Raw genomic sequence first — 23,974 nt, forward strand, 5'->3', positions numbered from 1 at the left:
GCCACTGGAGCCTAGGCAGGGCAAAGTAAGTAGGGAAACTAAACTGAATGTTGGGAGAAAGTAGGTGGAGTCAGGAGACATCATGTAGTGACCGAAGGAGAAAGATGCCTATGGGAATCTGTTGGAACCTTGCCAGTAGGCCACAACCTTGCGGTGATACACAGATTAATAGAGATGGGATAACTTAAGATATAAGAGGTAGCTAGCAATATGCCTAAGTGATTGGCTAAGCAATGTTTTAATTAATACAGTTCCTGTGTGATTATTCCGGATCTGGGCAGCTGGGAACGAACGAGCTGTTTCCACTAACACCAGCCCCTCTATTTCTTACTTTAAAAATAAACTAATACATGTGCTTTCAGAGTGACTCTGTTTGCTCACTCCTTCTATCTCAGTATCTGGTACAACATTTAGCAGGCAGTAAACAGCTCATAAATAGTAGAAAACTAGATAGATCCATGGATACACGAAGTGAAATCATGATATATAAAGAACATACCACAGTACTTGTATTTCAAATTCTAAAAAAATAAAAGGAAAGAAAGGAAGGAAGGAGGGAGGGAGGGAGGGAAGAAGGGAAGAAGGGAGGGAGGGAGGGAGGGAGGGAGGGAGGGAGGGAGGGAGGGAGGGAGGGAGGAAGGAAGGAAGGAAGGAAGGAAGGAAGGAAGGAAAGAGCTCCCGTCCCTACCCTCAGAAAGTCCTAGCGTTTTAATGGAGCACGCTCCTTTTCCTCCTCTCACTTTACAGGTCATGACATGGAAAATGCAAAGCTAAACAACCTTGCCCAGATGAGCCACCTCGGCCATCCCACGAAGTCAGAACCTGGGTCTGCACTCAGCACTGCACTCTTCCCACAACAACGTAATGCAGATGCGCTTTCAAGAGCACTGCTGAGATCTGCCACTTTAGAATTTTGTGGACTATAAAATACAACTATTGAAAAATTATTTTAAAAGTAAATACATTTAAAATATCTTTTGCATATTCCATATACTCCATCTTTGAAAACGTTTCCCTGTCTTACTGCAAGGAGTCACAATTTCCCCTACATGCAATTGGCCAATACATTCATGCTCTTACAGAGAAGGTAACCACATACCGCTCACTGCAGTTGTAATTTACAGTAATAGATTTGCTATCATTGAGCACTGCGACCTTTTTAAGTTTACGGCACTTCTAAGTGTCCAAATAATTAAGGTGTATATTTAAAAGACACTATTTTATTTAATGTGCTGTCACAGCTGGAAGCAGGTGCACTGCTGATGACAAACACTCTCATAAATGCAATCTCAACATGGGGAACCCAGCTGGCCTGCCTATACTTAGGGATGTTTTATTGTGCATTCTATAAAGATAGCAACTTTTTCATATAAATTACCTATAATCTGAGTGATTTATATAATTTAAAACACTGAAGCTGTATAATTTGAACAGTTTCAATTTTTTTGAAAAGGTGATTTTAAATAGTACACATTGCCATTCACTTGACAGCACATCTATGTTAAACTTTTATTCCCTAGACTCCTCTCCCATCTAGTACTATTACCTAATTCGGAAATTATAATCATATGTTGAAACATTTTTAAAGTTTGAGGTATTTATATCTTAGCTTAGTTTATGCCTTATTGGAAATATTTCAACATTAAAGAGTTAATAGGGCAAAAAAATAAACATGTACACTACTATGAACTTTATATCTTAGTTAATCACTTCTCTACACGTGTGTTCAACTATACAGCAGAGATCATAACTTACTCTTCAGTGTGCTACTCCAATTAAGCACTGACTTAGTGTTCTATTCCAAACCCGATCTTAAGCTTTGAAAGGGACACGGGGCTTTGAGACCCACGGACAGAGGTGGACTATTAGTGAAGTCAAATGTGAGATCAGCTAATGCTGACTCAGAGCAGGATGACAAAGTACCGATTAGAATTCCACTCCAGAATTGTTTCCGAAACCACCCTGTTAATTCTTAAAATTCTCTCCAAATTTCTGGTTACAGTAAATATCAAGCCAGGGAAATGTTTCTGCAGGCAAGCACTTGCCAAAGAAGCCTGAGCACAGCTCAGTGCCCATAACCGAGGCTGTGGAATGAATGCACCCACACTCAGATCACACGTACACACGGACATACAACCCCCCAAAATTATTATTACTTTAAATTTCATTAACTCACAGCTCCTAAGTGTAACCAGAGACTGCTTTTTGGTTTCCCGGATGCCCAGACCCAAATATTCACCAGAAACTATATTAATTACAAAACTGATTGACCTAGAGTTTGGGTGAATTGCTAGCTTGCTCTTACATCTTGTTAACCCATTTCTATTAATCTGTGTATCACCACAAGGCTGTGGTCTACTGGTAAGGTTCCAGTGTGTCCTTCTCCTTCAGCAGCTACATGGTGTCTCCCTGCCTCCACCTATTCTATATATCTCTGTTCAGATTTCCCTGTTGACTTTACTCTATTAAGACATTGGTCAAAACAGTTTTATTCATTAATCAATAAAAACAACACTTATACAGATGGACATCCCACAGTCCTTAAGGTCATAATGGTAAAAGGATTGATTTGACAGACTTCTTCTGCCTACCTTAAAGTTGGTGGTTCATTAAACACAAAAAATACAATTACAATAAAGAAGTTTGCTTAAAGAAATACATAAACATGTGGTTTCTTTGGGGTAAATTATAAGTTTGGTTCCACGTAGCATTATATAAAAATTTATTGACATCTTCTATACTAAAACTCCCTGCATCTACATCCTAAGAAAATAAGATAAAAATAAACAATAATAATTTTAAAAAGGAAAAAAGAAATTATACACCCTATATGTTGAATACATATATATTTATATATGTTTATATACATAATGATTTTATAAAGAAACACTAAGAAATAAGACATGACAGAAAAACAGTATCTAAATAGCTTTATAATAAAATTAATATACTGTAGAGAAATCAGAGATATTAATTAGGTGACAATCACTGACAATGCTGCTCACAGCAATTAGATTATGATGATGATATGTGTCATGGGACAGTAAAGAGAGCAAACTACCTCAGTGCAGTCACTGAAAACTTACCTTGACAACCTCTTCTGGCCACGCATTGAGGACTGAAGCAATATGCCCTTTGTCATGGATACTAATAAAGAGGCCCCTGGCATGGAAAAAAAAAGTTTAATTTACTTCTAACCTGCCAAATGATCATGAACATTAGTAAAAAACTTAAATCTATTAATATAGTTCCATCTTTACTACACTACTAAAAAAGTACTTCCTAAAATAATGGCTAGAAATCCTGTAAATAGGAAGCTGGGGATGCAGCTGGATTGGCAGAGTGCCTGTCTGCCACAATGAAAAAGCCCTGGGCTTGATCTCCAACACTGCACAAAACTGGACATGGCACTGGAGGGGGAGGGGTAGTAAAAGACAAATGGATCCCTGAAGCTCATTGGCCAGTCACCCTAGCCAAATCAGTGAGCTTAGACTCAATGAAAGACCCTTCTTAAAGGGCAAAGAGTAATTAAGGAAGATAACCACTACTTACCTCTTGACCCAGCAAGTATGCGCCAACATGTGTACATATAAGCATCCATATACCCATATACATAAATATACATACAGCACTCTAATAGTTAGAGCATGCACTATTCACACAGGAGACCCACATTCACTTCCCAGCACTACTGTCAAGCAACTCACAGCTGCCTGCACCTCCAGCTCCAGAGGAAATGACGCCCCCTTCTGGCCCCTGAAAGCACCTGTATAAATTATAACCTTTCCTGGTTTTCTTACTGTCTCATGTGAAGTTGCTGTAAATTGTAAGAAGCTCCTAATAAGTTTCATGAATTTTTAGATCTGACTGACCCAATGAAATCAGCAGAAAGGACATCAATAAAAAACTGGAAAATTAAAATGAGCTATTTGGACCTAAGTAAGAAATTTATATTAGGTTGTATAAGATGTTCTTGGCAATACACCATTAAATTATATTTCTTTGGAGACTGTATGCTGGCCAAGTTTTCAAATAATAATGTTCTTGTGAAACAGAATTGTTTAAAATAAAGAACAAAGGATGATACTAAAATTAACAGCAATTAAATGTCAAGATTTATTATGCACAGATCTGGATTCAGTTACTATGGAAGAGCCATTTGACCACCCATTATCTATTGCACTATGTAGAGATTCATTCACAGCAAAAATGCTTCCTCTAGGAAGGAGCCCAGTAAGCCAAAGGTCGATAATGTCCTCCAAAGTCAAGCATTTTAGGAGTTATTTGTAATCCTTCCTGGAATGTTCCCATGATTGGAAATCTACAGAGATATCCAAAAGGATTTCTGCATGTCAGTAACTCATACTGTTGGGTATACAATCTGAATATGAAATATTAATCCTATACAGAGAGGGGGAGAAAGAGGGTAAGAGAAGAGGGAGGGAAGGAGGGAGTGTGAGAAGGAAGGATGGATAATGAAGTTATATAAGGAAAGTTTAGATAAGAAATATATTTATCTACATTTTAAATTGCATTCAATTGCAATGGGAAATTTTGCTGTTCTGGGGATTAAACCAGAGTCTTATGCATGCTATGCAAACTCCCTACTACTGAGCTACATCCCAGCCTTAAACTCTTGTTATCTCTATTCTTACTGATCAGTTTGTTAAAAATCACTGAGTTCTGCTCAAAGATAAACAAGCCAACTGTAGATACTCACATTTTGGTATTTAGCCATGTCAGAACTGAGGCAACTTTAAAACGAAGATCATTTTTCATACACACAGTTCAGACTTTTTCCATAACCCCTAGCCCTGTACATATTTCACCCTCAACACAAATCTGGAAGACAAGAGAATATTCTCCACGTTGTCGGCTGATATCCCCATGGAACTGCATATCAAAATAGAATTCGCTTCATAACATGCAACTTTCTATTGTAAAAAGACTTAGGGTTTCTTTGGAAAGCAAGTTTTATATGCCTGTTCCTGAGCCAATAGAAGAGGCAGCAATTCTTTAGCTTTTCTATTAAAATGCCTTCTTGCATTTGCTATTTCTAGAAATAATAAAGCTATACTCCACTTCCCACAAAATGTGAACATACATTAGTAAACCTTGAAAATTAAAGTTGAGGTGTACAACAGGTCCTCAACTGATGGACAAAGCAGAACAGAGCACCTAAACCTAAGAAGATGTTTTACTTTTTTTGAATCTGTGACAGTAGGGAGGCAGTACACACTTATTAAGAACACTACTCTGATTTGGACCTTTGGCTGATTCCTAGACTAGTGACATACGATGTAGCAACTTCTTGACAAACTGGGCCGCCATAGAAGCATTGCTCCCAGTCAGCCATGGCTTCACGAGCAATACGTTACTGTGCACTGTGTGGCTAACAATGATGCTAACCACTGAACCAAAGGTCAGGTATACTAAGTGCATCTTTCTCTTTCTGCGTGCTGGGGACAGGCCCAAGGACCTTGACTATGCTAGAAGTCTTCGACCACCGAGCCACATCCTCAATACCATGAATGCATTTTTTCACTTATCACTTTAAACTTCAAATGGATTTAGCAGGACATAAACTCACTGTAACTGAGGATCATCTGTACTTAAGAAAGCTAAGTTTGGATAAAATGTAGGCCTGTAAAAATCAGGAGATAAAACAGGATAAAGACGCAAAGCCAAAAGTCTGGAGTTGAAAGTACTAGAAGAAATTATTAAAGGACAAGGAAGAGAAGGCCAAGGGAAAAGCATTAAAACTTAGTGTCACACAGTAGAAGACTGGGGTGATTAAGAGGAGTCCTCATGAATATAGGGGTCTTAGGCAGGCTACGAAAGCCTAAGAAGCCAAAGAAAATTCAAAGGAAAACTGGGCAGTGATGAGCAAGGGATGCAGCTGGCTCTCCTGATGGAACACCCTCAGGGTCAGCTCTCCCAACCACCACAGGCTGGATGGAGGGAGCAGGCATCTCTCCCCATGAGGGTGGGTGACACTCCACCCCCCTTCAAAAGGGTCAGCTCCATTGTGCTGCCCAGACAAGGTGCAGGGCCTACTTTTCCTAGTGTTGCAGCTTAGATAAAGGGGAGGGTCAGCTCCCTTGCCAGCTGCAGGAAGTAGGGGCAAGGGGAGAGGGCGTCTTTCCCTCATTCCCACCATCGCTACAGACAAGGGAGGTGATACCAGCTATGCCACTCTACACCCCAGGGCCAGCTCACCTGTACCCTTGTCTACAGGATCTTTTCTACTGCGCTGCCCAGCAGAGGCACAGGGTCCATTCTCTCAAGTACTGCAGCTGGTAAGGGGGTGGGTCAGGTCCCCCACCTGTCACAGGAGACGAGGGGTAAGGGGAGGAGGGCATCTTTCCCTAACCCACACCACCATATGGCAGACAAAACGGTCGCAACCCACTCTCCCATTCTCATGCCCCCAGGGCCAGCTCACCCATGCCCTTCTACTGCCCCCCCACAAGAACAAGGTCAGCTCTATCATGCAGCCCAGATAAAGTGCAGGACCTACTCTCCCAAATGCTGCAGTTGTTGAGAGGCAGGACCAACACTGTACAGTCCTACCCTCTCAGCCTTAGGACATCAACAGACTGTGGCTGCATTAGGGCCATGCATCCAGACATCACCATGGCCCTGGGTGGCAATCAAGCCACTACCTCAGCCTGCTTCTCGCAGTTTTCACCCCTTCAGCTCTGCCTCTGTCCACAGGGTACGAACCATTCTGTCTCCCTCTCTCCCATAGCACACCACACTTTTGCTCACCATAACAGTGCCCGACTGCTCAGCACCACAGGCGTCAGGCAGGCCCGTGCTTTCTCTTCGGAGCCTAGGGCGGACCACTAGGCCTGAGTGTGCGTCTCCTTGCCCACTCAGCCCATCATCACAAGTGTGCTTGTATAACATGTGACCACCCTGAGATTGTGCAATGCTACTCTGTGATGGGTCCAGAACTCACACACCTTCTGCAGAACATCACAGAAATGTGTGCTATTTATCACCAGTCCCAATTTGTCGTTACCAAGAATATTAGTTCTGATCACCTGATTAAGGTGAAATTATTTGAGTTGCTCCACCCCAGCATCATTCCTTTTTCTTTTGACAAATAACACGCATTTAGTCAAATAACTCTTCAAAATTGTAAAATTTTATGTTTCTTTATTCAATTAGCAACTTATTCTTATCCATATGGGCTCATAGCTTAGTATTTATTCAATAGGGTTGAACCTGTTACAAATATAATACATCCAATGCCAAAATATTCCCAGACATGTCTAGTGGGAGTATTCAATTTGGCTTCTAGGTCCATTTTTTAGGGTGGAGGACACTGTTGAGATGAGGTATTGCTACACCACTCAGACTGGTCTTGAGTTCATGGCTCTTTGCCATCAGTCCTTAACGCTTTTATCTATTTCTGTTTCTATCACGCCCTTTCTGAAAACCTCAAAATTCCTATCAATCCATCTATTCTCTTTTCTTCAACTCCTTCTGCACAGTTATGTTTAACAAAAGTACTCACCCATGTATATCAGATGCACCTAGACCTTCTAGTCTCAACTATGGCCAAAAGACTCACAACTTATCCTGCCTTCTTCAAGTCCCTCTTGGGCTCTTGGACTCTCCATAAAAGCTATTGTTTGCCTCTGTCCCTCACTCTCCCTCCTATTGTCTCATTAGATTAGCACACAGCCTGTACTTAGTTCAAACAGAAACAGGGACTTGACTACCCTGTCCCCGATAAATGTTCCTCGGGTTGAGCCCACTATTTCACTAGAGTATTAGCAAGCGCCAACGTCTCTGACCTCTGGTGCCATTACCTCTGATGCTGTCCTACTTGCTACCCTCAGTCTTCCTCAGTCTCCTTTGCTCCTGCTCACCCTCAATGTCTCAAGCTGCTAAGGCCTCGGGGATCCATGCTTTCCTCAGCCTTTGGACTCACGTTCAAAGCCCTTTATCCAAGCCTCTGCTACTTCAGATGCTTCGCTCTGGCTTTATCACCCCGTTCAGGTCCCATCCTTGCTCTTGGCGTTGGATAAACTGATTCAGTCTGAGAACCATGTAGTTTCCAACTTTCAGTGATTTTTCAAGGATTCACTTGGGCAGACTTCCAGTATCTCTAGCTCCTCTTCCCTGCCGGATCAGCTCCCAATAGCTCACCATGGCAGAGCAAGTGTCAGCTCTTCTTCCAAACATTTTCTGACTCACACTCTCAAGCTGAGTCTGGAATTCCAGTGCAATTCCATAGAAACTCGCTGTTTCTCTACTATAATACTTACATACTCTCACAAAGTCGTTGACTTCCTAACATTGTTCCAACCAGATTACAAAACTCCACAAGTCAATAATTCTGTATTTCTTATAAAAATTAAAGAAGGAAATGGAATAATGGAGAGAATAAAAAAGACGAGGTTGGAGAGGTGGCTTAGAGTCCACACCAGGTGCCGCTCTTACAAGGGCCCTGAGTTGTTTCTTAGCACCACACTGAGGGGCTAATAACTGCCTTCCACTCTTCCTCCCAGGAACTGGACACTCTTCTGGCCTCTGCAGATAATGCTCTCTTTTGCACATATTCCTATACAACACACAAACATACACATAACTGAAAATGAAATTTAATCTTAAAGGAAAAGAGAAAGGAGGCTAGACTTACTAGTGAGTGAAGTATGACAGGAAAAAAATGACAGAGAACATTCCAGGAGAAATGCGATCCATCGGTATAATTTTGGAGCACATTCTAAAAATGAGAGGTCTCAGTGGGCTAGATATTTTTAAGGCAAATCCCCCAAAAGAACAGCAAGAACTATAATCAATGCTTCTTCTAGGACTAGGGACCATGCAATGGGTAATTTGAGATCTCAATGCCGCCACTGTGGTGACAGGTCCCAGTGGTAGCCAGGAACAGAGAAACAGTGAGAAACCAGAGAACAGAGCTACACATGGGAAAGAATTACAATATCACATATCAGCTTTGGGAGAAAGGTAACTAAATTAGTCTAAGTACTTTAGACTTCAGGCTTTGAAATAAAAGAGAGGTGGAGAAGGGTTTATTGGAAGGTGCTTGGTAAAATAATTTTTATCTAAGGATGTAAGAGGAAGGCAGATTTCCTATTACTTCCATTACCTATTTCTAAAGTCAATTTTGTTTTTAAATAAGTAGCATCTTGATAATGCCGGTGTTTCCTTTGCTGCTTTGGATTGTTTTCTTTTATTCTGTTTAAGATGAGGTCTTTTTATGTCACTGGACTCAAACTCACGGTAATCTTCCTACATCTCAAGGGCTGAGATTAGAGATATGCACCATTGTACCTGGACAAAGTGACTTTTAAGAAAATGGTTTGTTATTCTATAGGTGTCTTAGTTACCTTTCTATTCCTATAAAGCGACACCAAGACCAAGGCAAATCATAAAAGAAAGCATTTAATTGGAGGGTTGCTTACATTTTGAGAGGGTTAGTTCACTATGGCAGCAGATAGGCAAGCAATGTGCTGGAATAGTAGCTGGGAGCTCACATCTGACCCACAAGTTCTCGGGCACTGAGGAAGAGGTTGGGCCTGGCATGGGCTTTTGAAACCTCAAGGTGTACCCCAGTGACACACCTCCTCCAGCAAAGCCACACCTCCTCCAGCAAAGCTGCACCAAAAATCCTTCCCAAAACAGTTCTACTAGGTAGGAACCAAATAAACATATGAGCCTACAGGGCTGTGGTGATTTGAAAGACAATGGCCCCCTAAGGATGTGGCACTATTAGGAGGTGTGGCCTTGTTGGAGGAAGTGTGTCACTGTGAAGGTGGGTTCTGAGGTCTTGTATATGCTCAAGATACCACCTAGTGTCTCAGATCACTTCCTGCTGCTTTTGGATCAAGGTGTAAGGACTCTCAGCTCCAGCATCATGTCTGTCTGCATGCTGCCTTGCTTCCTGCCATGACAATAATGAACTAAACCTCTGAACTGTACGCTAGCCCCAATTAAATGTTTTCCTTTATAAGAGTTGCCATTGTCATGGTGTCTATTCACAGCAATAAAAACCTGAAGTCAGGGCATTCTCATTTAAACTACTACAAAGGCCATGCCAACCAGTCTGAATTATAGACAACAAGTATTATTTACGGAGATGGTGTCTGGTCATTTTATAGTATGTAAGTTCCCTATTTGCTATTACTCAAGGTAAACATACATACATACATACATATGTGCCTTATACTTAGTAATATCTAACTTTTAGGAACAAAATATCTCCAATGACAAATGGCTGACTAAAGATAAATGATTAAAGATAATATCCTGAGAAAGGATGTTCTTAAGGCCAGCCTGAGCTCCATGAAGAACCTCTGCCTCACCAAACACTTCTGTCACAGGACATGGAGAAATCAAGTTGATACCAATTCCCTGCCAGCTATCTTTCATAGTATTGGAAAGTGCTATGAAAGTTTTGGGAAAAAAATAATAAATAGTAAATAATATAAAATAACAAATAGTTTAACTAGCTGTGAACCCTGTGGGTTACAAAAAAGATCAGCATAAATGTCCTAGAAGTAACCAACCACTTTCTGATTAGATTTAAGACCCAGTCCACAAGAGGGAACACATATCTGGTACAGTAAGTCTGACCAAGAACTTACGGTTGGGAAACTCACAGACCCCAGGGATGAACCTACTACTATTATTCTGTTAGATGGACAGAGTGTCAAACGCCCTCTAAGACCCTATCTCTCTATCCATAGATTACTGTAGCTCTCATACCTTATCAAAGACATTTCTTTGTGCAAGGGACAGTGGGTAACTCAGAAACACAACTGCTCAAAGTGCAGAGAAAAAGTGTTTGCAAGGTGCTCGTTCCCAAGTGGGACATTTATATCACTCCTTCCCCACAAGGCTCAGCAACCGTCATGGAAGGAGTGGAAAGAGTCTTAGAGCCACAGGAGGCCTGGAGCAAAACAGTGTCTTCTGACCATGACAAGGCCACTGCACTCACAAGCTCATGGGAGCTGTGGCTGCTTCAACATCATCAAACCAGCCACCATTCCAGCAGAGAGGGAAGGGGCACCCAAGCCTCCACTCCTAGCTGAGGAGCTACTGACAGCAGATGGTTTCTGGGGATGAAGAGTCGATGTTCTTTCGGGTGTTGTGTCTTGTAAATGGGTCATGCTCCAGTAGACAGACCCACATCCATGAGTATTTGGATAATACAAATCAGACTTGGGAGAGTCTAAAAATATTTTTTTAAAAAAAGACACAAAGTTGGGAGGGGTAAGGGTGGATTTGGAAGGACTTAGGGGGAGAAGCGGCAAGTGAATATGGACAGAATATGTCACATATGTCACACGCATGTATGAAAATTTCCAGCATCTAATAAAAACACTGCATTTAAAATTTTTTTTAAAAATTCTTTTTTAAATTTAAAAAGACCAAAAACAAGAGTTGAGATGTAGCTTGTAGTCCAGTCTCTGCCTGGCATACACGAAACTGGGTTTGATCCCCAGCAAACTCCAAATAAATTAATTCATAAAAATAAAAAGACATACAGAAAAATAATGATACTTTAAAAATGATTATATGGTTACTTCAAAGAGTGTAAAAATTGGGGTGGGGTAGTAAGAACTAAGCCTAGGGCCTCCCCCACTAGGCAAGCACTCTGACACTGTAACTCTACTAGACTTCCAGCCTATTTCTAGTTTTTATTTTCAGACAAAGTATCAGGTGGCTCAGGCTGGCCTTGAGCTTACTTTGTAGCCCAAGCAGACAGACCTTAAATTGTGACCACCACCTATCCCCAGACTCTCAAGTAGGTGAGATTACAGTCCTGCAAGACCAGGCCTAGCTAGAACCAATATTCTTAAAAAAAAAAATCAATCAAGAAATATGTATGTGTGTGTGTGTGTGTGTGTGTGTGTGTGTGTGTGTGTAATTCATGCTTGCATTTGGAAAACTTTCTAGCTGTTAAAGCAGATAAATTAGGAGGTGTGCTTGTGCTCTCTAGAAATATCTATGAGACATACTGAAATGTGGGCTAGAGAGGCAGCTAGTGGGTAAGTGCACTTGCTGTTCTAGCAGAGGTTCAGGTCCCAGCGCCCGCCTAGTGGCTTTCAGGAGTCTATAACTCCAGCTCTAGGCAATCTGATCTCCACAGTATATACACAGTACACTTACGTACATGAAGACAAAATACCCAATATACATAAAATTCAGCCATTAAAAACACATACTAAAAATTTTCAAGTATGACAGTATAATAACAAAAATAAATAAATAAAAATGCCCACAGCTATGGGGCATTGGTTAAAAATGAGACAAGAAAAAAATGGAGAAATAGCCACATTTGGTAGACACCTACACAAAAACAAGTGTACAAGCACCAACTACTTGTAAAGCCCCCATCCTTTTCTTTCTGTTTGAGTCCCCAAATCCTACGAAAATAGCATAGTTACTTAGTCCCATTTTGAGGTGGACAGCTTAGGTTTCTTCCCAAAAATTTACAAATAATAAGAAAATACAAAAGAAAAAAGTAACTCTCACTTTCAAAGGAAAGTACATACATCTTATCTAACATTTATTGGCAATGCAAAAATCAAACAACAATCTTTCAGTTACTTGATGGCTGTGGAATGCAAGTCCTATGGAAGGCCAACATAAACTATGAGCTGGGACTAGACAGGAAATGACAGAGACACTCATGATAGAAGTGTGGCGGTCTCCATCACAGCACTGCCAGGCTCTACAGATAAGGACGGATGGGAGAAAGGCTACAGTGGGATTCAGCTACACTTGAGCTGGAGCTCCTTACCTACTGGTTCTTTAGGGTTTGCTCCAGGGTCCACATGAAACCTAATCACCCTGGCTGGTGATTCTCAGTTCCAAATCTTCAGGGAATCTCTGAAACTAATGTAGCCTCTTCCATTAGTCATGCACCCCTGCTATAGGCTGCCTAAGTTTACTCTACACTTATTCTTACTCCAAGGACAAACGGTGTCCTCAGAGAGCAAGTGCGGCACGGCTGAAACCTTTCGGGTCCTTTCACATTACAGAATGGCATACACAACAGTGCTAACTCTGGGCCTTTGCTTAAAAATTTCCTTTTGCTGGTCTTTGCTTTGTGACTGTGCTCCTCAGTTATCTAAACCCAACACTAAATGATCAAACCATTCCATCAGTAAATCTAGCTTCCCTGTCTAGGGTTTTAGACAAGTGACAGAAATCCATGCACATTATGGAGACATGATCGAAGTCCATGATAATTATGGAGACAGGCCCTTATTAACCTAAATGGAAAAGCCTTGGATTGATTGTTTGTTTTTTGTTTCTGTATTTTCCTTTTTAGAGAGAAAAAAATTTGATCTACAGAAAAAAGGGGGTAGAGAGTCCAGCAATACATAAATATAAATCACATGCACAGACTTGATAACCTTTCTGATGCAGGTCACTTTTTCAAAGGATATTTGAGGGTCACTGTTATTGCTGACTGACCACTCCAATCCTTGCTCAGATTTAGGTTACCTCTTCAAAAGTTCAAATCTATACCAGCACTAGGAATCTATCGTAGTTTTCTGTTTTTATTTTAAGTATAACCAAAGTGAGGAGCCCACCATTCCACAATAGTAATGCCAAACCCACCTCACAGAGAAGAACCTCATCAAACCCAGTGGTCACAGAACAAAACCAAGACATTAACGTGGGAAAGAGAGAGTGTTGTGTGGACTGGGGTGGGGAGGGATAAAAGGGTGGGAGGGAGACAAGAGAGGGCAAGATGACAACAATCAGAATGTCCTGTTTGTGTGTGTCAAATTATCAAATAGAAAATATCAGAATTTTGAAAGTGGGCTCCATGCCTCCTACATGAGTCCAAGTAGTGCCTCTAGCTGGCAGGAGCAACCGTATTATCTTGGAAGTACTAAATGCATACTGCATACTACCTTTCTAATCTAGAAACACCTGCCGACTTAATAGCATCGTGGGGATACTTTCTATGACTTTGGATGTGTGTGAGTGTGTATGAGATGGAGGAAAAGAGAGAGATGTAAGTGGGGGGGGGGGGAGAGGAAGGGAGAGAGAGGCAGAAGTGTGTGAGGGAGGGAGAGAGAAGAGAGAGTGTATGTGTAAGAGGGGGACAGGAAGAGAAGTCAGGAGGGTGAGGGAGGTAAGAGTTGTATTAGTGAGAGAGGAGGAAGTGAGGGAGAGAAGGAGAGAGATAGAGGTTAAGAGTGTGTGTATGTGCATGCCTGCATGTGCGTGCAGGCACACTCGTTGTTGGTGGAGCTGCCAGCATGTAGCATACATGTGGAGGTCAGAGGACCTTCAGTGGATCAGTGGGTCCTCATCTTTCCACTTTGCTCAAGATAAGGTGTTTTTGCTGTTGCTTAAGACAGGCTAGCCCCCTCAAGAACCTCTGGTAATTCTTCTGCCTTGGCCTCCCATCTCCCCATCTCCCCATAGGGGCACACTCGGATTACATATACTAGTGCTATATGTATATGAGTGTGGCTTTTACTTGGGTTCTGGGGTCCAAACTGTCAGGCTCATATGGCAAGAGCTTTTACCTGCAGAGCCATCTCCCCAACCCAAAAATGAAGCTTGTAAACTATAATTTGTATTTGCATAGTTTTTAAAAGTCTTCTGGTCCTAGAAATCTAATTTAATTCTAGCTGATAGTTTATGATTTTCCTATTTTTTTATATTTTATCATCACAAGTAATTATACTCAGTTATAACTGCTATTGTCACAGTGTTAAGCTAAGATTTAATACTTAAAAATAAATTCTGTTTAATAAAAAGAATTTGATGTTTGGGAACTGTAGGTCCATCTGAACTTCAGGTAAACAATTTTCTAAATTCTGTAACACATCTCCCATGCAAAGGCAGCTTCAAGATGGAATTCTTTTTTCGTTTGTTTGTTTTGGGTTTTTGGTTTTTTTGTTTTGTTTTGGTTTGGTTTTTAGTTTTTCAAGATAGGGTTTGTCTGTAGGTTTGGAGCCTATCCCGAAACTAGTTCTTGTAGACTTGAAGACTTTCTCTGCCTCAGGTTAGAGATGTTGGGTCGGGAAGCTGTAGGTCACTGTGTGTCATGTAAGAGGAGCGACCTAATAGTTGGAAACGTGAAGAGTAACCATAGGAAGGGGTGGAGTAGAGATGCTGACTTGGAAGCTCTCGGTTTCAAGTTAGTAAGAGAATGTACAGAAGAGAAACCATGACCCTGAATAAAACCTGCAGAACACTGCCCTGACATTTTAGTGGTGGGCTGGCTCACCAGACTTGTTTGTATGGATTATGAAGAAATATATTTTATTGACAAGGGACATATGTTAGATTTAGCTCATGGAAAGAATATGTTGAGCCAATGAATTCCTACGGAACATGGAGAAGAATATATGAGATGCAGAGGATAAGGCTACAGTATTTACATTCCTATGCCCACAACAGAAGGTTCAGAAGGCGGCTACAGTGCTCCACACCCATGGGAATGACATTTTAACTTAAAAATAGGTGCACAGAGTGAAGTAAAAAAGATCTAGTGTCAGGACAGCACATGGTCTAGCTTCCTCTTCCTAGGTAGGGGTAGGTGGTGAACAAAGGTAAGATCACAAAGGGAGGACTTGGGTTACAAATCAAATGAACTGCACTAAGCCTCAAGCTCACCAGCTTCAGCCCAGCAGAGCCTCTTATCTGCAGCTGATTACTGGGATACAACACACCAGTGTGACACATTCGGGTCACCTCAGCTACTTAGTGCCACCACAACAGAACTAAAGACTGACAACAATTGCCACTGTTGGCAACTATGTGGGTTTGCTGGCTTAGCTGATCTCCTCCAGAGCCTAAGCGGATTAAGTTCATTCGACGCCATTAGGTAACCATTAGGTAAGGAAAGCAGAGTCAGTGCTGCAAACCGTACTGGTCTTTCCACTCCACCCCAGCCTCTGTCCATACGGGAGAGACTGAGTAATTGTCTCAAACCTTACTTAGAGGCTATCGTCCCCTTTCAAACAGCTTTCTAGCTTCCAAATGGACAGAATTACAAAGAAACTGTATCACAACCTGGCCTTTGCCGTCCTGCCCCAAGATAGAACTTCTGACTGTATAATTTGCTTGGCCTCAGACCCTTTTTTGTTTTTTTGTATTTTATAAATTATCACCTATCCCTGCATGAATAAACTAAAATATCGCCTCAGAGACACAGCTCCAGCTACATCATAGAAGGGACGCTCCTGTCACTATTCTGTTCAATCCCTTTATAATAAATACATTTTGCATTCATGCACCTCTTTGTTCACATGATATTATACGTCAATTCTTGTCCACAAGGACAAGAAATACATCTTTACATACCTAATGCTAAGTAAAGTGCCTAATGTGAAGGACACAATCTTAGGATTTCTGGCACAGGAAAGGAGAGAAGAGATAATGGACACAGACCCATGCAACGTTACCTATGCCGGAACTGAGTATTAGATAATGGTCTATCACAATTCATAAAACTGAGTTTAAATATTAAATTACTATCATTAAAAGTTAGAAACTTTAGAAAATGAAACAGGGATGGAAAGATGGCTCAGTGGGAAAAGGCTTTCTCACTGTCAAGCCTGAAAACCTGGGTTCCATCCCAGATCCATGTGTGAAAGGAGAACCAACTCATATGCGTTGTCCTCTGATGCCCATGCACACAGTGCCGCATGTGGGATGTGCATGCCATACACAAGTACATGCACGTGCGTGCGCACACACACATGCGCATATATACAATAAATAAGACAATCAAGGAAACCATAGTAGAGCAACATTCTCATGAAATGCCTGATAGAATTATGCTCTTGAGGGAAGCAACATGTGATAAACACTCTAAAAACTCTATTTCATAGGATAATGTTTATTAACAAATATATCATTTCAACTTTTGTAAACCAGCAGTTAAGGAAATGTCCAAGAATCTTCTCTGAAGAACTCAGACCCAAGGTAGAAGACAGCCCAAAATGAGTTGGCCCAACATTGTTTGAGGAGGATATGATAGCTACTTTCATGTGTCAACACCATTCTAGATGTTTCTACAAAGGTCATTTGTTTGTTTCTGAGACAGGGTCTCTCAGCATAGCCCTGGCTATCCTAGAACTCACTACGTAGACCAGGCTGGCCTTGAACTCACAGAGATCCACCTGCTGGGATTAGAAGTGTGCACACCACATCCAGCTACAAAGATCATTTTAAAGTAAGATTAACATTTCCTCACTCCCCATAATGATGGTCATTCCAAGGGGGTTAAAAGTCCTGCTAGAAAAGAACAACTGCCCCTGAAGACAGGGAACTTCTGCCACAGGACGAGTTCAGGCTTCGCTGCGCTGTGGGACCTGCCCTTCCCTGGCTCTGCAGCCTGGACACAGAGCTCTGGTGCAGCCGCTGCCTCACAGGGCCAGCTTCCTCAGGAAGTCTCTCCTTCCAGCCTGTTTTCATTCTCATTCATCCTCTCCCAATCTCATTTCCCACCCCACCCCTCTCTTTTTCTTTCTCCCCCTTTTCCTGCCCCCCTCTCTCTGAAGTCTGGCCCTTAACACCTTAGTGATACTTTTCTAGTAATGATTATTTTCAATTTATAATATAACATTTTAAAAATAAAATAAAAATAACTATATATTACTATCTCTACATAAATATTTTCAAGTAACTATGAACTCAAAGAATATATAAAATGATTTTACAACTGTTCTGATGAACTCCAGCATAGCTCCTATGGTAAAACTGACCTCATCGTATATAAGCATACATCTGACAAATGTCAATAAAATTAACTTCTTTGAATAAAGGTTGTGTGTGTGTATACCCATATATTAAGCTTTTAAAACAAATTACCTCATTTTAAGAGCCAATGTTTTAATTCACATAGCTACACTATCTTAAATATATAAAATATGGTACATTTCAAATTATTGTACAAACCATTTATTCATCTGCCAATCATATTTAAGACTGAGTTACACAGTTAAAAGGCGAACTTCTTTAGTTAAAAAGAGAACATTTAGTAACTCATAAATTGAATAGATAATTACAGAATTTGGAACCTTGTCAATGATCTTAAAACCTTACTAATATGATATAAAATATTAATGAAATATAGAATAAAACAGTATTGAACTAAAATTGTTGAGTTCGCTTATGCTATTGTTTCTAAACATTCACAATCATATTTTGAAAGATAAACCACCTCTCTGAGAATATAAATACAGATTATTTCGTCATGTAGTGTCTGGATCTTGAGAAACACAGATGGGCAGCAAGTAAGAAAGCTTGGCAAAGATGATTACAGCCAAGGTGGGCCCTGCTCTGTCCTTCCCACTGATGACTCCGGTGTGGGGTCACGGCACAGGGAGTGGCACTGCCTTGGAAAATGCTTCCTGATGCTTCTGCAGCTTGGTAAGTACAACCCAGTAGGGAGAACACATAACAGGAGTAAAATTTATATATTCCAAGTGAGAAAATACCGACATTTGGCTCTAGTCATCCAAGCATTATAGCCAGAATACAACTAAATAAAATTACACGCTTGTTGTGGCCACATGTTGTTAGGGGCATAGAGTGAGAATTTTAATGAATCGAGTCATTAAATGATTCTGAATTCCTCTTGTTTGAAAGTATACAATTCTTCATAGATCTCAAATTTGCAATCAAAGTTGTAACTGATTTCCTTCAAAGTGATTGAAACTGTTAGGTGACTTCACAAGAGGTACCAAATCCCTGAAAGTACTAATTTGTGAGCTACCTTTTAAAACACGCACAGAACATTTCAACTGAAAGTGGCCAGCTCTCTTCCTAAACATGGCCAGGGGAGATCTGTGAAAACAGTCCCTTACTCTCTTGACATAGAAAAACCCCCACGAAATCACGCAAATCAAGAGGTGCAGGTCTTTGTGTTCATTTTAAGAACACATACGAGGGGACTGGAGAGATGGCTCAGCAGTTAAGAGCACTGCCTGCTCTTCCAAAGGTCATGAGTTCAATTCCCAGCAACCACATGGTAGCTCACATTATCTGTAGTGAGATATGGTGCCCTCTTCTGGCCTGCAGGCATACATGCAGACAGAATACTGAGAATACTGTACACATAATAAATAAATAAATAAATAAATAAATCTTAAAAAAAATAAAGAAAAAAAAAGAACATGTGTGAAAATGGCAAGGCCATCCAGGTAAGCAAATTTAAAAAGCTGACTACAAGCTATCTGAAGGCTGTCTGAAGGCTGTCACTTTAAAGAGACCATGTGTGTGCATCTAATGTACATATATGGGAAATAGAAAAAGACAGGATCTCCTGAGTAAACTGGGAGCATGGGGACCATGGGAGACAGAAGAAGGGGAGTGGAGAAAAACATATAGTTCAATAAAAACAAGTTAAAAAAAAATCCCCACTAAGTAACAAGACACTGGATAACACCCACTGAATCATCAAAATGGAAATGACATGGCAGAGCTAGATGTAGGCAACAAAGTGGACCCAGAGCTGGCAATTTGCAACCAAGTGCAAATATTTGAATATTTCAGTTAGTGTTTGGCAGCATCAAATGGAACAAGAGGTCCATGTGTGCTGTACAGTGTATAGTGGAAGAGGCACTGTGTCCCCAGGCTGAACTCCGGCTGCACATGCAGAGAATAATGCTGAGCTACGGGTGTAGCTGTCACTGACCATTTCCAGGTGAGCAAGTCACACAATGTGCACCACTGAACTTCCCGAGCTCATGGGCATGAGACACAGCTCCTCTGCCACATGGACACGACTCTCATGTGGGCAACAAACTGTTCCTAAGCCAGAAGAGGTGGCTGCAGAGAAGAAAAGGACAGACCAGAAGAAACTGAAGAAACAAAACCTTATGACATGAAAATAAATTCAACATAAGATAAATGAAAAGAACAATGTGACCTTAGAACTCAAAGGTTCACAATAAGCCCACGGCTAGAATCCCATTTAGAGCAGGTACCACCAATGCTTAGCCAAACCACTCAACTACTCCCAGTTTTGAAGGTGAAAGGCTATTCCAAGGCCAGTTAGAAAGCTCTGTAAAGTTCTGTATCTCTGCAGGGACTTCATCTAGCAACTGCAGTTCTCCATCCTTATGACTCCTACGGAGATGTATGCTGCCTTCCACACGAAACACTTCACTCGCGCCTTGCATCTCCACATCCTCCAGTTGACTCTCAGGTGACCAGTTTCCAAAGCTGTTACTACTGCAGTCACCTTCTCTGGACACAGTCCAACCTGCCAGTGACCCATCAAAACATGGTTATCTAATAAACGTAATATTCCAGGCATGAGAATATTTAATATAAAATGATCTAAGAATAAATATCTCTTTTCATTTATTTTTACTAATGAAGACTAAGGTTTATAATTCTCATTTAAAATATATGCATTCCTGTACATGGGAGAGTAACTAAATGGATATGATTTTATGAGTACTTACCTGAGATAAAACTTGGCAAACTGTTTCTGAATTCTCCATATGTTACATGTAAACTTAAACCAAAACACCTGGAAGAACCACACAGGCTGTAGCAAAATTATTTTTGGATCTGAAACTCGAGTTTCCACTCAAGCTTTCCACATATCAAGTCTCTAGATGGGCTGGAGGCTCAATGAACTGTTACTCTATATTTCTAAAGGCTTTTTACAGTAGCAGATAAGTCTCAGTGCCTTGCCAAAGAGATTTATATGTCTATGCATAAATTTGGCCAACCCTTAGATCCTGATGTAAAGAACTGATACTTGACTCACGTCTGCATTTTTTCCATTCTCCACATTTTTCCTAATTAAGGCAATGCTTAAGAAAGAAAATACTTTGGAACTCAAAACTCCTCTGGGCACACACTGAATTCCTAGTTCTTATGATTACAGGAGACTCGACCTCACTCCTATTGAGGACAAATCACTCACACATTTCATAAATGCAGCATTTGTCCTACTCAGGGAAAGAAGAATTGAACTTGTACTTCAGGGATCATCAACACCTGCATCTCCAGTGCCAATGACAGTGCCAGGGTCCACTGAAGTAACAGTTAAAAAGCAACTAGTTCAGATATTCTCATCTGCTTCACAGCTTTGAAGAACAACCACCGTGATTTCGCTTTCTTAAAACCTTAAAAATGATCAGTGCAAACCCTGAGCTTATGTTAAAGGTGATGAAACAAATTAACGGGAGCGCTAACTGCAGGACCTGTATAAATAAAAATCAAAGGTGTCACTACAAGTAAATGGCAAAGTTTATACAGTAAATAAATAATAATAATAAATCACTCTTCTGAAAGCATTGAAAATGTAATCAGTGATTTGATGTTTAAAAGAATTTCTAAAGTTTACAGACTAAGTGAGAGGTATAAAGTTATTATACTTCCTAAATGTCAACTTTTTTTTTTTTTTGAGACAGGCTCTCACCATGTCATTCTTGCTGTCCTAGAACTCACTGTGTAGACCAGGTTGGCTTCAGAGTTAGAAATCCAGCTGCCTTTGTCTCCTGAGTGCTGAGATTAAAGGTGTGCCGCTACAACCAGCTTGTGCCTGACAATTCTAATGTGGCTGAATTCAAGAGAACCAAATCGAGCCTTGGTTCACCTGGACAGCTCTGTTAGCCAGCAATGCCTGAATCCAGAAGGCCCCCTCTGATAAACATCCACCTGGACCATTTTCTAAAAGCCAGCTCCACCTGCCTCTGACAGGCAACCCAGGACCTCTGGGCCCTGGCTTGCCTGGGGTTTGCATTTTGATGTCTCAGTAGTAATAGAATAGTGCTAAACTACCAAAGTGGCTGAGAGACACTGAGGTCCACGTGCTCCCTAAATTTAACTGCTTACATCTCAATTCCGGTGCTGCAGCATGAAGAGGCAGGGCATTTCAGAAGTGATCAGCCCAGGGAGCCCCTAATCCAGGACAGTACCTGTTGGTGTCTATACAAACAGGTTCTCAGAGGGCTTAGTAACATGAAGATATAACAAGCAACCAGTGATCCAGTGCTCAGAGACAATGAGAACCCAACCATGCTGGCCCTGATCACAGGATCCCAGACTCCAGGAGTAAGAGAAATAAGCCTCTCTTATGAAAAGGTCACTCCATTTATGGTGGTTGGATACAGCATCTGATCTGACTAGGGCAATATCACAGAGTTATTTCAATGATTGAGCATGTAGCTTGCAAATTATCCAAACTGGCCAGGAAACCATGTACCTTCCTATAAATAATACATGCTTAATTTATTTATAATCAGCTAATGAGCTACTAGAGTAGTTCTAAGTTAAAATTAGTATTGTACTCCTATATAGCACATCGCTTAAGCAAAATGAAAGCTTCTATTCAATTAAGCATTCACTTCATGGTTAATACAGTTAGTATAATACAGTCCCCATAATGTAACAAAAACAATATTTGTTTGAAGGAATGTTAGCCTCAGGGATTTTTTAAAATATTAAGCATTCATTCATTCATTCATTCATTCATTCAAGGCAGGGTTTCTCTAAGTAGTCCTGGCTGTCCTGGAACTCGTTTTGTAGATCAGGCTGTCCTCAAACTCAAGATCTCCGCCTGCCTCTGCCTCCCGGGTGCTGGAACTAAAGGTGAGTACCGCCACTGGCTTTAGCTTCTTTTCTTTCTTCTATGTCACAAATCAAGTTTCAATTAAAGCTGACTCTCTCCTCTTGAGATTCTAGACAGATGCAGTTCCCTATCCGGCATGAGTAACATTTATTCATAGCTCCCTAGGTACAGTGTCACACATAGAGAAGGAGAATAATTTTTTAGGGTATTGCCCCTGGTGGCTTTCTCTACTTTACTGAATGGCCCCAAACCCACGTATAATTGGACAACATTAACTGGATTATCAAAAGTTGGAGGGTCATGAAATTTGAAGGGAGATGGAGGGAATAAGAAACGAGAAATTGCCAGGTGGTCTTTAATCCCAGCACTAGGGAGGCAGAGTCAGGTGGATATCTATGAGTTCAAGGCCAGCCTGGTCTACAAGAGTGAGTTCCAGGACAGGCTCCAAAGCTACACAGAGAAACCCTGTCTTGAAAAACAAAAACAAAAAGGAAAAAAGGGAGAAATAGAGGGTGGTTATGATCATATTTCATTATATACACGTGTGAAATTGTAATAAAAATATAAGAGCCTTTAAATACAGCATCTATTGAGTTCCCAGTCCACACATTTTATTGTCTTCTAGGCCCACCTATCTGGATGTCCAGGACACTTTCCATTTTCTCCTCTTTTGCAAACGTACACGACTATGGTAAGGCTGGTAAACACTGCTCTGCAGCCCATCAGATGGCAAGCATCCTGGGGGTGTTACAATGCTAATGCAACAATAACCACGACTGAGGATTATTCAGCTATATCATTTGTATTATGTCCAATCCCACCCTCCAAAAACTCACAAAATAGATATTATTCTAAGGAACAGGCTAAGAATTCTATTTAAAGGCACTATAGCTTTCTCTAACTAATTTGAGCACTGGCCATTGTTTGCACCTTGACTCTGGGTGAACCAACAGCACTAGTCTGGGCATCTTGGGAAAGACTTGTTTTGCTTTTTAATCTATTTTCAGTAAACTGTATTAGTTCCACCTGTTTGCCCAGATCAGATCAGTGACTCACCACCTAAAGATGAGAAGTGAAAAGAGTATGCATTCAAGGTGTCTACACTCAGTCAAAATTCTTTGTTCTAGTAGACTGACTCATTGGAGTTGTGTTTCCTTCAGGATCAATTATTTGAGGATTTGTCTGTTAAAATAATATGCTTAAACAGCAGGGGAAAATGATGGATCATCATTACTTAACATTTTTCTCTAAGAGTGCACGAACAGGATACTCCTGAATTACTGTTTCAATGAGACATTATTATAACTTGTAATAATGACTTTTCGGGTCCAGTGTAGTGGTGCATTCCGACAATTCCAGCTCCACAGCTAGAGGCTGGGGCACTGTGAGATTGATGGCACCCTAGTCTATACAGGG

At 40.9% G+C, this 23,974-nt stretch overlaps 1 protein-coding gene across 1 annotated transcript in view; it reads right to left on the bottom strand.

Moving 5' to 3' along the window:
• The window catches only part of Me1 (malic enzyme 1), a 113,561-nt gene that overhangs the window by 68,714 nt on the left and 20,873 nt on the right, over nucleotides 1–23,974 (bottom strand). The window contains exon 4 of the mRNA XM_085689482.2: nucleotides 3,087–3,162. Within this exon, the coding sequence (XP_085545608.2) occupies nucleotides 3,087–3,162 (76 nt within the window). The remainder of the gene's footprint in view (nucleotides 1–3,086; nucleotides 3,163–23,974) is intronic.

This window comes from Myodes glareolus, chromosome 4 (assembly GCF_982192425.1).
Source record: "Myodes glareolus chromosome 4, mMyoGla1.1, whole genome shotgun sequence".
Lineage (NCBI taxonomy): Eukaryota > Metazoa > Chordata > Mammalia > Rodentia > Cricetidae > Myodes > Myodes glareolus.